The sequence below is a fragment of the Sinocyclocheilus anshuiensis genome, unplaced genomic scaffold, assembly GCF_001515605.1.
Source record: "Sinocyclocheilus anshuiensis isolate Anshui unplaced genomic scaffold, SAMN03320099.WGS_v1.1 scaffold4, whole genome shotgun sequence".
Taxonomy (NCBI): Eukaryota; Metazoa; Chordata; class Actinopteri; order Cypriniformes; family Cyprinidae; genus Sinocyclocheilus; species Sinocyclocheilus anshuiensis.
In genome coordinates, this window is record NW_015554075.1 from 224,604 (window position 1) to 238,193 (window position 13,590).

General features: G+C 33.8%; 1 protein-coding gene across 1 annotated transcript; it reads right to left on the bottom strand.

Moving 5' to 3' along the window:
- Positions 1-6,808: 6,808 nt before the first annotated feature.
- On the bottom strand, positions 6,809-9,213 carry LOC107668934 (C-C motif chemokine 20-like). The gene is made up of 4 exons (XM_016460992.1): positions 9,106-9,213; positions 8,846-8,963; positions 7,220-7,297; positions 6,809-7,050 (listed from the first exon to the last, which is right to left on the bottom strand). The coding sequence occupies exons 1-4, from the start codon at positions 9,185-9,187 to the stop codon at positions 6,957-6,959; spliced, it is 372 nt and encodes a 123-aa protein (XP_016316478.1). The 5' UTR covers positions 9,188-9,213; the 3' UTR covers positions 6,809-6,956.
- Positions 9,214-13,590: the final 4,377 nt, after the last annotated feature.

The following is a 13,590-nucleotide window of genomic DNA, read 5'->3' on the forward strand; positions in this document are numbered from 1 at the left end:
ACGCTTCTTCTCAGAGCATGTTTGACAGTGACACTCACTGGTATGCTAGCAACTTTCAGGAGTATCTTCAGATTATAATAACACAGCCTTGAAAGTCATCTCTACGCTAATGAATTGATACAGAAATATCTAGAGCTATTTATTTCTTACTGACTTACCAAATTAACTGTATTTCATTGATATTTGACCAGTGAGTTGAAAATATAGGTTATGCATTGATGTTTCTCACTTACAGCTGTTGAACGATATTAAAATGAGAACACTTGTTCCCAGACCACCTAAAAATGAGGATGAGAAAGACCCAGCAGCTGGACATAATCTTTGATGCATTAAACACTCTCCAACAGATGGGCTAGTTTTGCTCTAAACTACAGCATTATTAATATTCCTTTAAAGGGGTGGTTGACTGTTTTTTTTTTTCTAGGCTTGATTGTGTCTCTCCAACAGATGGGCTAGTTTTGTTCTAAACTACAGCATTATTAATATTCCTTTAAAGGGGTGGTTGACTGTTTTTTTTTTTTCTAGGCTTGATTGTGTTTATGGGGTGCAGTCACCTACCAGCCGTTTTTGTAGGCATTAAACTGCCAGAATTTTAAAAGGAGATATCTTCGTTTGCACTGAACTTTCAGCGCCGCAACGTTGCAGATATTGTTAATGCTCAAACAGCAACATTACACACTAACTAACGTTAAAAAAGTGAAATTGCAATCAACCACCCCTTTAAATGTAAAGATAACTTCAGACTTTATTCTTGTGTAGTTCTGTTAGCACTTTGAAAGTGACATAGAGAAGGCCCTAAGATGTTGTCATTCATTTCTATCTGTATTGTTATCTTCATAATTAACTATTTATAATCTCAAACTGAGTTATGAGATATGATTAAAAAATGTGATATATATATATGTGTGTAATTGTGAGTTTGTATGTTAGGTAGGGATTAAAAATTATCAGATTAGTATATATGTGAAGTACACAAACACAATGATTAAAAAAAGACAGCTTCTGAATGAGTGATAGAGAATATTCATCCGTAATTAATGGCAATCAGATGAATTATTAAAGACAGTTATCTGCAAAGCTGCATTTCAGAAATTTACGTTTCATTCCAACCACTTTGAGGTGCTGTAATACTGCATATTTCTTTATTTTCAGAATTTGAAAGACAATAAAATTAAGGTAGGCCTATTGTTTGGACTTAAAATATGAAAACATATGAAATATGAAAACAAAAGGATAACTATATAATATACAAGGGTGTTTGTTAAGTTCACTGATATAAAGATACATCATTTGTTCTTCTTATCTGAGATGTGTGCTGCTCACACCCTTTCCTCCTTGTTGCATTTAGTGACTAATCATCTTGCAATATCCATGATTCATTGCCCTCAATGAAGTCAGGCTTTTCACATGACCAAAAGTACATCCTCAAATGTTCTTTTCTGTGAAAAATGACTGCATCACTGACTGAGGGTCTTTCCTTTAATCTGTTCCCAAAGCAAATAATTGCACCATCAAATATCCGGAATAAAACCACTAAGTAAGCATAACTGAGGGGAGAGTGTTTCTCCAGAAAGCGTCATGAAGACCTATGCAATTCTGACAGACAGTTCCTCTTTTTGATAATATAAACAGGGCCGGTGTGAGTGAGATGTCAGTGAGCATCTCTAACTCTGCACTGACAGAAGATTCTGAAGACCCAGGACCTCAGCAAAGAACACAACATGCAGCTCAACCAGAAGATGATGATGAGTCTTGCTGCCATTGCTGTCATTATGTCAGTGATGATCATGGGGACGAGTAAGTATCTTCAATATTTTACTTTAGAATTTATCGGTGCTGTTTGACTTATTGAAAGTTATTTAATAAAACTCTATTCATTAGATGGACAAATCAAGCCTATTGAATGCTGCACAACTGTCTCCACCAAGGAGATCACATTACCTATAACAGGATTCAAACTTCAGAAGAGTAATCCTCCTTGTGTCAATGCAGTCATGTAAGTAGGCCTATTCTCCACTAGATAATTCATGTTTGTTTTGTCTTTACAGCATCGCCCTTTTCAAAAATGTCGTTTCTAAATCTCTCTACCTTTCTTGGCAAATAGTTTCTTCACAACTGAAGGTCCGAGATGCAGCTATTGGAAGGAGAGCTGGGTGAAGCAAAAAATCCAGGAGCTCAAAAAAATTCAACTTCAAGGGTAAGTCACTGATGAACATACACTGATGCAAGAGACATGACATGAAATATTAAAAATTAAATTAACAACATAATTACTGTCTGATCAGAAAGAATGGAAATGCCAATTTGTTCTCTCTTGCTCAGATGGGAGATGAAGATGAACAGCACTGACTCTTCACCTCTCTCTTCAGCCTCCCCATACAACTCTACATCTGCTTAGACTGCAAAAATATATTTGATTCATTTTCAAAGTGTATATCAGTTTTATTTATTGCAATGTAATTTATCATTGTATAAAAAAAAAAAATGTGTTAAAAGATGTATTTATTTGGTTTTCCAAATATTTGGAGCTGTAATAATTTAAAATGAAAAGCCATTTATTATACTGTATAAACTGATAAACCAGCTCCTATCCGTTACAGTCTATATTTATGCAATGAAATTGAGAGTTTTAGAGAGAAATCTGTAAAAGGAGAATTATGCTCAAATAAAAATGATGACCTAAAATCTTTTCATTGGCATTCACAGCATTAATTGCTGGGTAAAATGCTAGACAAATATCCAAAATAAATGATCTTAATATGATTTGTGATAGCGACATTGTAATATTCTCATTATTGGAGTAAATGAGGACTGGAAAGTGTTCAATTTCAAATAAATTCTGTTGTTTTTCTATTCATAACTCTGAAAAAATGTAGCACAATTTCCACAAAAAATAATGTTAAGCAGCTCCGCTTTCAAAATCGATTAAAAATATGTTTCATGAGCACCAAATGAGCATATTTAAATGATTTCTGAAGGATCATGTAACACTGAAGACTAGAATGGGTGCTAAAAATCAGCTTTGCCGAATAAACAGCATTTTAAAATGTATTGAAATAGAAAATAGTGCTTTAAAATTGTAATATTTCAAAGTATTGTATTTTTTGAACAAATAAATGTTGCCTTAGAGAGCATAACGGACATTAATAAGTTTTATAGACCACACATTTTTCAACCATATAGTGTGAGAATTTCTGATTAGAAAATCCATTTAGAAATAGTGGGGATTTATGGGGTATATAAGCCTACAGCCTTTTTTCAAATTCACTGAATCCAAATTCATTTTTCATTCATCAATAAGCATGCATTATACACCTCACATTTTATTTATTTATTTATTTTTAACAGTCATCTCTAATATTAACCCTTGTGCGTCACTTAAAAAAAGTTACACATAGGTCCATAGTGGACAAAAATGTCCATGTCAAAAAACTGTCATAAAAATTTGAAGCTTGGGAGCACAGAGTTAGGTTTGTAAACTTTAAAAAGTGAAACCAAAAAAAAGTTATAGAGGTTTAAGTTTATGAAAATGATTTATGAACGATATTTTATATAACATACATATTTTATGAAACATGTTGAATTATATACCTGCTAGAAAATCAAAGCCATAAATCTAAACAAGTTGTGTTCCAAATTTGAGGTTGATATCTCAAAAAATGAGCTTTCAGTAAGATTTTGTTTGGGCGCAGTACCAAATTTTCCCCATTAGATGCCAGCAAAACTCTGCTGGTGCACACAGTGGTTGGATTTGTGATTTGCAGTAGAGTTTTTCTCTCTCAAATTTTACAAGAACACACACGCACACACACACTTTTTTTTTATGACACACATACAAACCACACTCTGACATCCATACCAACACACCCACACAGATATAGCTGCATTATTTATCCAATTGGCTCTATAATATGCAGAAGCAGAAAACAGGAATTAAGCGAGTATTTGCTTTATAGGCCAAACCTGAAAAAAATGGCACCATCTGGTAAAAAATAATAACAAATTAAACTGTAAAGCCTTGCCAACAGAATGAAAGCCTATTAACAAAAAAATGCATAATTTTACAGTTAAATGGAACTGCGATTAAAAATAGCAGTTTTAATGGGTTTCAATGGGGACATTTTTGTCCTTAAGGTCCTGAGAGGAACAATTTTTTGTACCTAGTGTTTTGTCCTTTAGAAATAATTTTTTGTACCTATAGTGCAAAACAGATTTATTAAAGGAAATTTAAGTGAAATAGTAAAATTCCAATAAAAATACACATCTGTGCCAAAATTTATGCAGTTGGCAATAACACAGGCAAAATTATCAAAAAAACAAAACTGAAAAGGACAAAAATGTCCAAAAGGTCACACAAGGGTTAAAACAAAAGGCACATGTCCAAGGCAAACTCATCAATATGCAACACAGGCACCTCTATATAATAGCCTATATGAACCCTATCAAGAAATGCCCTATATTGGTGCTGTAATGGTCCCTAAATTAAAATGCAAAGAAAATAAATGTAAATAAATAAATACATTACAGACTTAAATGATCCTTCAGTATTTTTAACACTGATTTTACAATATAATTTAATACAGAAAACATTCAGTAAAACTGTATTTGTCCGTGTTGTTTGTTAGAGCAGCACAACTCAATGACAGCATTTATGAATAAAATAAAACAGTTCAGGTCAAGTGAATCAAGCTTAGCAATCAGTCAAATTTCATTTTAGGGGGGCTCAGCCCCCACTGAGGGTATAATATATATATATATTTATTTATTATGTATTTTTTTTCAAATGAAAATGGCAACATCGTTTTATAAAGTATATGCATTCATATGTGCTTCATTTTCACTGGAGGAAACCTGTGGTGTGATGAGGGGTGAACGCAGCGAAAACTTCTCATTCTCGTCACGTGGTCACGTCATTGAAGTGCGCACGCAGTATAGGCTACTTGGACGCGATCTCTTCAGGTGCATTTCCTCAGATGTAGGCTACACGTATTAATTCGCTGTAGTTTCCTATAAATCAAACAAACATTTTGACAGATTGTCCGCAAACAGCTGAGAATGGGGTCATTTTTTTGCTGGCGAAACCGCCTGAGATATTCGATCTCTCTGATTCTGCACTTATAGAGGGTCAGTGGCTGGAGATTTTGAATGAACCGTTGATACTGAAGTTCAATATCATGTTAAGGAGACCGGAGCTAGTTTTAACTTTTTTTTTTGTTTTTTTTACTGTTGTAAATATTTAGTTAATTAATTTAAGCTGGTGTTTACCCCCTAATGTGTTGTTTTTCTTATTTTTAAATCACAAGTAGGCCTAATTGATCATAAATAACGATCTCAACAGTAGGCCTACACCAGTTTAGTGTAACGTTAAAGCTAGGGAAAGTGTAGGCCTACTGTATAAGCTTACAGAACAGTAGTCTACAGAAAGAGTAGCTATATTTGTTTAAGATGTGACATTTGATATTCATCTGTGTATTACAGCTGATAAAGACAATGTTTATGCGGAATGTCATGCAATTAATGTGAAGTTCTGTGAAACCGCATGCATCGGCGGAATATGCGCTCCAAAAAAGGAAATGGCCATGTTTTATGGTATGAGTTTCAGAATTTCAGAAACATAAGAAACATTTAGTAATTTGTCTCGCTGTTAAAAATGATTGCTGTTATTGGTTATCACAACTTGAAATTTAACTTTAGAATAAGTAGCCTATAATAATGTGTTATTTCAAGTTAAAAAGTAGGCTAAGTGTTTTTGCTTGATTTAAAATTATAAGTTTAGTTAACTTTAGTTAAATTAAGTGGAGTGGCTGAAAAGCTGAAGGAGAAATACCCCCAGTGGACATCTAAAGACATCTTGAACCTTAGATATCAGTTTGAGGTTTTTGTCAGAGATCAAGGCTATCTTCTTCACTACGTTACCTTGTAAGTGATAGATTCCCACCAATGCATTTTTTAAAGGTCAACCTAGACATGTATCTGTCAAAAAAAAATCTGTGATTTCAGCTCTAGGTCGCAGCACTCTCTAATATCACAAGATGTAATTCCCCACAAATCACTAATAGACCAGATTAAATGAACAGTAAATATTGATAATCGTATTCACTCTCCTTTTATTTTTTTCTTTACCATCCCATCATGAACTCTGGGACAGCAATGAGATGCTTGACGTCTTTCAGGATGACACTTCTCCTGAGCAGCGCAGAGCGATGTTTAACAGTAGACACTCGTCAGTACAACACCATCAACTTTGAGGAGTATCTCCAGGTTATAATTGACACAATACCTTTGAGGGCATCTTTTTAATTTTTGCTGAATCCTTTAACATCCAAGTCAGTTTGTCTCATTATAACTTACTAAGGGCAAATCAGAAGTTAGGAGAATATAGCTGTTGTTGTTTGCTAGATGTTTGTCTCATATCGTTTTCACTCACTGTCTCTTTCTTTTAGCTGATGCACAATATTAACATTGGGACACCTACCCAGGCCTCTCGGGATTGAGAAGGACAGAGATGAGATTATGAATTTAGTCTCAGATTTATCAGAAGTTTACACCTTTTCACAGATATGCTATGGTTTGTTCTAATGTACAGAGTGATCATTTTGTAAAGAAATTACGTAAACTATCTGTATAATATTGTTTACTATTCTCTCCCAACTGGGATTTTCTTTTACAGTAACTAGCATGCAAAGAAAATTACTTTCTATTTCACTTTTAATGTTTACATTTTTGTCATTATTGCTGTTTAAGACAAATCTGTACAGCATCTCAGACGGAATTATAATTGTATGTGATACATAAAAGTAGAAAAATATAGTCATGTATAAACAGTTTTTTTTATTGTTAAGGATATATAGTAAGAATAGAATTTAAAGCATGATGTATGAGGATAATCATCAGTAATTAACAGAATCTGCCTTCATATGTTAAAAACGTTTAAAGTCACGTTATTTGCAAAAGCTTCATGGACTTTTGGTGGTTGTGTGAATCGTGCGTTTCAGTCCTGCAGTGGAGAGATGCTGATTTCCCTGTTCTGTCAGTTTCTCTATTTTGGACCTACAAAGAAAATATAAATCTAAGTCATTTGTTATTTTGGCCATCATAAAAAAAAGAAATCAATACGAATTCCAGTTTGTCACATCATTTACCGCTCAGTGATAGCGAATGTTAGCTTGAATGTTTGCCACACATTTGAGGTGACTTGTTTTAAATGTCACACACTTACCTCAGACGTGCAAGCGCTGCTCTCACCCACTGATCCTTAGTGCTCGCACATACCTTCTTGTTGTTCTTGGTGAGAAAGCTTGAAGAGAAAGATCATTTTAGAAAGCAATGATGGCAAACTTTCTTCTGAAGACTGCTTATTGTGATTATTATTGGATGTCACATGCAGCTGTCTCTTCATTGGTATTAATATAGTCGGGACCAAAAGTCTGATTTTAAATTCATTTTAATAATACTGATTATATAATACACACTGCCGTTCAAAAGTATGGGGTAAGTAAGATTTTAAAAGAAGAAGAAGAAATTAATCAAAATTAAACAATAAAATAAAACAGAAATGCTCCTTTTTAACTGTCTATTCATCAAAGAATCCTGAAAAAAATGTTTCAAAAATATTACACAAAACACTGATAACAGAAGTATCTGAAGAATCATGTGACACTGAAAACTGGAATAATGTTTGCTGAAAATTCAACTTTGCCATGACAGGAATAAATTATATTTTAAAATATATTTAAATAGAAAACCTGTATTTTAAATTGTAATGATATTTCACAATATTGCTGTTTTTATTTTTTTTATTTTTTTTTGATCAATTAAGTTCAGCCTTGGTAAGCATAGGAGACCTAACGACCCGGACCATTTCAGCAGCAGTGTATTATATATTTATGTCATGTTTATTTAATGGTTTTAATTATTTGTTTATTTTTCATTGCAAATTATATTCTAAACATGACAATTTGCGTTAAAAGATGTTCCGTTTTTGTTTCCGTATTGTTTTTTCCCTATTTGCTTCAATGGCAGTATACCTGAACCACAAGAACTTCACATGAAAAACATGATGATCATGTTCACCGGCATGATTTGAAAATGATTCAAGGAGCATTGTTTGTTTCAACAGCAGCAAGAACATCTGAATATTTGTACAAATGTATTTGTATAAAATGTGTGACGTAGTAATAATCATTTCCTCCTCATTTTACATTATAGCTAATAGTATACTTTTCATTTTTAAAATTATAATAGTTTTTATTATTATTATTATTATTATTATTATTATTATTATTATTATTATTATTATTATTATTTATTTATATAGCATATTTCATACACAATGGTAATTCAAAGTGCTTTACATAAAAGGAAGTACAATAATCATAAAAAAAAACAATCACAACAAATAAAAATGTAAAAACTTTTAAAAATGATTTAAAAATTGATTTAAAATGAATTAAAACAGTTAAGAATAGAAAATGATTATACATAAAACAGTGCAGTCAGTTTGGCCGTAGCACGGTGCTCTTTCAGTAAATGCACAGCTAAACAGATGAGTTTTGAGTCTGGATTTAAATGTGGCTAATGATTTAATTAGATGAAGTGTAATTAACACTTCATCTAATTAACTAACTAATGGTAATTAATTAGATGAAGTCACATATTTTTCAATGTAGTATCAGACTTTTGTACCCCACTGTATGTCTTTTGTTAATGCTGTGGGATTTTTGTATCAGCTGTGCGCCCTCATATTTAAATGTATGGTTAAATGTGTCTATTTTTGTGCAACCACATTGTGTGGGTAAATGTGTGAACCCTGACTCATTCCTGCGGTCAGGTTACAGTGACTCACATGATGGCGTCTATGCGACACACCTCGGTGGACTTCTGCTCCATGAAGCCCTTGATCACACCAAAGGGCAGAGGATTGTGAGTGTATTTCACACAACAGGCATAGTTCAGCGGCCCATCTGATATCACACACAACATTTTTCTTACAATCATAGTCATAGACCCACAGTGCCCATTAAAACAACATCGAAAATGTCAGCTAAATTCACAGCAATGACCAAAACAATGCAAAAAGCAGTAAGATTGCCACAAGAAACTTACATGCTACTGGAGTGTGAGGAAACAGGCTCAGAAGAACGCTGCTGATGAGAATGATGGTGAACAGAGACATTATGCAGCGCATTTCAGTCAGTCAGAGATGTTTGCTATAGCAGTGCAGGGCCTTATATAGTGAGCGATAAGATCAGTTGCACATGTATTGTAGAATCACAAATCAGATACAGGCTCTAAAATGGGGACAGCAACCATGGAAAAAGAGGACAGGAAAACCAATATTGCCGATATTACAATGCTTACATAGCAAGTGCCAACCACAGATGCGGTGCAGATTGATCTAAGACTGTTTCTTAGTATCTCGAGCAATTATGCACGTCCCATGACATAGTATTTTTATAAATTTACAAACTGGTGTTGTTGTTAATGATGTAAATCAACATCTAGAATGACGTCCATGAAAAAACACTCTAAATGTCAAAGTGTAGCTCTATTCTTTGCTATGCTATTCATGTTTTTGTCCCTTAAAGGGATAGGTCACCCAAAAATGAAATTCTGTCATCATTTACTCACCCTCATGTCGTTCCAAACCTGTATGAGTTGCTTTCTTATGTTGAACATAAAATAAGATATTTCGAAGATTGCTGGTAATCAAACAGTTGGTGGTTGCCATTGACTTCCATAGTAGGAAAAAAAATACGAACTATTCCTTTAATATTTATAAGCTGGTGCATGTCATCACTTGTCATTTATTTTGAATAATTTGTTGAGATATTTCTGATTAATTATTTTATCTGATGGCATTACATGATTACAGGTATGATCTAGACAATTTGAGATTGTTGACATCAATTTGTTGCCTTATCTCGAGCTACCAAATATGTTTATAGGGGAAGTTGTTTATTGTGCAATGTGAGGATTAGCTAAACCTCTTCTTTACCATGACCCATTTAGTGGTGAGAATGACAATTTTCCCCTCTGAGCAAAAGAACAAACTAACATGCACAGCTTCTGTGACCTAGAAAACATCTCAATACAGGAATCTAACCATCAAGGGGGAGAGTTAATGTAAAGATCATATATTTAGTTAATCTAGCTAGTTTGTGTGTCTTTGCGTGAAACTCGCTATTGATTGTTAAATAGATAGAGGTTGTATCATGTTAAACTGCCTCAGTGTGCATTTCTGTCTAAAGGCTGCATATCTGATAAAATCGTGAGATATGGAATGTGTAAATTTAGAAAACATCTCATGCAAGGTGCAAGCTGTCTGTTGTGAGCAAGTTCTATTTCTGTCAACTAATAAATCATTTATACTGTATTTCCAGGAAATTGCAACCAGGCTTAATATCCAAGCAAACCCTGTGGCTTTTTTTTTTTTTTTTTGCTGTATTTTATCATATATTCCCTAACTGCACTCTCAAGAGCCGGCTGACAAAGTGATTTTCTTTGTTATTATTCTTTATTTAGTTTTCATGGATGGATGGATGGATGGATGTATAGGTAAATAGATGGTTAGGTGGGTGAGTAGATGGGTAGACAGACAAACATACAGACAGACATAGATGGATGGATGGGTAGGTAGATAGCTAAATGATTAGATGGGTAGATAAATGGTTATATTGGTAGATGGGAAGATAAATGGTTAGGTAGGTGGGTAGATGGGTAGACAGACAAACATGCAGACATGAATGGATGGTAGGTAGATAGATGGTAGATAAACGGTTATGGGTAGATGGGTAGCTAAATGGTTAGATGGGTAGATAAACTATTATATGGGTAGATAAATCGTTAGGTAGGTGGGTAGATGGTAGACAGACAAACATACAGACATAAATGGATAGATGGTAGGTAGATAAATGGTTATGTAGGTGGGTAGATAAACGGTTATATGGGTAGCGGGGGACTAAATGGTTATATAGGTAGATGGGTAGATAAAAGGTTAGCTAGGTGGGTAGATGGTAGACATACAAACATACAGACATGGATGGATGGATGGATGGATGGTAGATAGATGGATAGATAAATGTTAGGTAGGTAGGTAGATAAATGGTTATATGGGTAACTGGGTAGCTAAGTGGTTATATAGGTAGACTGGTAGATAAATGGTTAGGTAGGTGGGTAGATGGGTAGACAGACAAACATACAGACAGACAGATGGATGGATGGTAAGTAGATAGATGGGTAGCTAAATATGATATAGTTGGGTAGGTAGGTGGGTAGACCCACAGACAGATGGGTAGATAAATGGTTAGATAGGTGGGTAGACAGACAGATGGGCTGATAAATGGTTCAATGGGTAGATAAATGAGTAGATAAATGGTAATATGGGTAGATAAATGGTTATATAGGTGGGTAGGCAGACATATGGGTGGATAAATGTATGATGGTTAGATAAATGGTAATATGGGTAGATGGTTAGGTAGGTGGGTAAATGGGTAGACACAAACATATAGACAGACAGATGGATGGATAGGTAGGTGGCTAGAGAAACAGGCAGATGGGTAGATAAATGATTAGATGGGTAGATAAATGGTTATACTGGTTGATAAATGGTTAGATGGTTAGGCCGTTGGGCATATAGATAGATAGATAGATAGATAAATAGATAGACAGATAGATAGATAGATAGATAGACAGATAGATAGATAGAACTTAATTTAGTAGATAACATTTAACTTGATTAGACAAACATTCACAAGCATTCACTTGAAAAATGTATGAGAAGATGATGCTGCTGTCCACAGAATGCTGAGGTGTGCTGCATTAGTGTATAAACTAATGCTGAGTAAACACATTCATCCCCCACTGTCTAAATAGCAGTCTGGCTCTCTCTGTACGTACAGCACAGCTGAATTAATCATCGCTGCGACACCTCGCTCTCCTTCTCAATATCTCTCCACTTTTCTCTTTTTATTGAGACCTTTCTTTCTTTCTGTCTCTGTCTCTGCTCTCCCACGCACTCTGCTCTGCAACACACGTGAATCATATTGTACGCCTCCTCTCGTCTGTGCCAGAGCGAGTGGGACTTTCTGCTCGTGCACTTCAATCTTTTCACACATTTGCTCTCAGTCAGAATAATTACCGTATGTGGGTGGTTGTAAGCTTCTCTCATTTTGATTCCTTTATAATGACCCAGTGGGAGGTTAACAAATTAATACCTCAAATGATGAATTTGGAGAGACAGAGAGAGAGAGAAACCGATAGAAGACATGTCAGGTCACCAGCTCTCTCATTCATTGCTGTCTGACGATAAATATTAGATTCTGAGATTCAAATTAAAGGGGTAAATGTTACACCTGGGTCCTTGCAAGCCTGAAGACAGACCGATAGATCACCTGTCAATGTACATTCAGGCTACACCTCACGTACGTTCATTTTAAATGACTGTGAAATCACGGGGCACAATCACTGGTACGTATTTGACCTTGTTTGACCTTGAGGTCAGAGGTGAGACAGCCATATATCTTGGCTGTTTATTTATGTATTTATTTTTTAAAGGCACATCTGCATCAGTTTTTTTCCCTCCTCATATCACTTTGTGTGTGTGTGTGTGTGTGTGTGTTTGTGTGTGCGTGTTTAGACATATCATTTGCATACATTTTTATCTAGCCTGAAAGTAATATTTTTAAGTCAGTGGAACTAGATAATTCTGTTCTTGTTCAATTGAAACAAATATATATATATATATATATATATTTTTTTATATATTTTCTATAACTATGGTAGCCCAAATCATTCTTTATTTTTATGACATAAGTATTAATTATGAAATACTAAGTCATAAATATTAAATAAAAGCCATAATTATGACATAAAAAAACTCATAATGTGGTGACTTCAATTTGATCTCAAAAATCTAAATTTTATCTATCTCTATTTTGACTTGGAATATTATAATTTTGGCTTATCTAATAGATATAACTTACTATGTCATAATATGACTTAATTATGATTTACCAAAGCATGGTTTCGCTCATCAAGGCTGCATTTATTTGATCAAAAATGTATTAATGTATTAATTAGTTATTATTATTATAGTTAGTATTGATTATTCTCTACTTTTTTCTCGAAATTTAATGAGTTTATTCTCATAATTTAATAAATTTATTCTCAACATTTTATCTCGACTTTTTTTCTCGCAATTTAACGACTTTTTTCTAGTAATTTTATGAGTTTATTCTAAAAATGTTATTTCGACTTTTTTTCTTGAAATTTAACGAATTTTTTCTCTATACATAACGACTTTATTCTCGAAATTTAACGAGTTTAATCTCAACATTTTATTTCGACTTTTTTCTTGATATGTAACTAGTTTTTTCTCGAAATTTAACGACTTTAATCTCGAGATGGTTTTATTTTTTTATTATTGCTTGGCCCTAATCCTCTTTCGTAGTAGTGTATTGTTAGAAAATGTTTATATTTTAAATAAATGCTCTTTTTTTTAACTTTTTATTCATCAAAGAATCCTGAAAAAAGTATAGCAGGTTCCAAAAAAAAAATATTAAGCAGCACAACAGTTTCCAGCACTGATAA

Coding starts and splice junctions, on each gene's coding strand:
- LOC107668934 (XM_016460992.1), bottom strand. CDS start 9,187: ATGCGCTGCATAATGTCTCTGTTCACCATCATTCTCATCAGCAGCGTT. Junction 8,964..9,105: donor TCCTCACACTCCAGTAGCAT/GTAAGTTTCTTG, acceptor GTGTGATATCAG/ATGGGCCGCTGAACTATGCC. Junction 7,051..7,219: donor GCAGCGCTTGCACGTCTGAG/GTAAGTGTGTGA, acceptor TTTTCTTTGTAG/GTCCAAAATAGAGAAACTGA.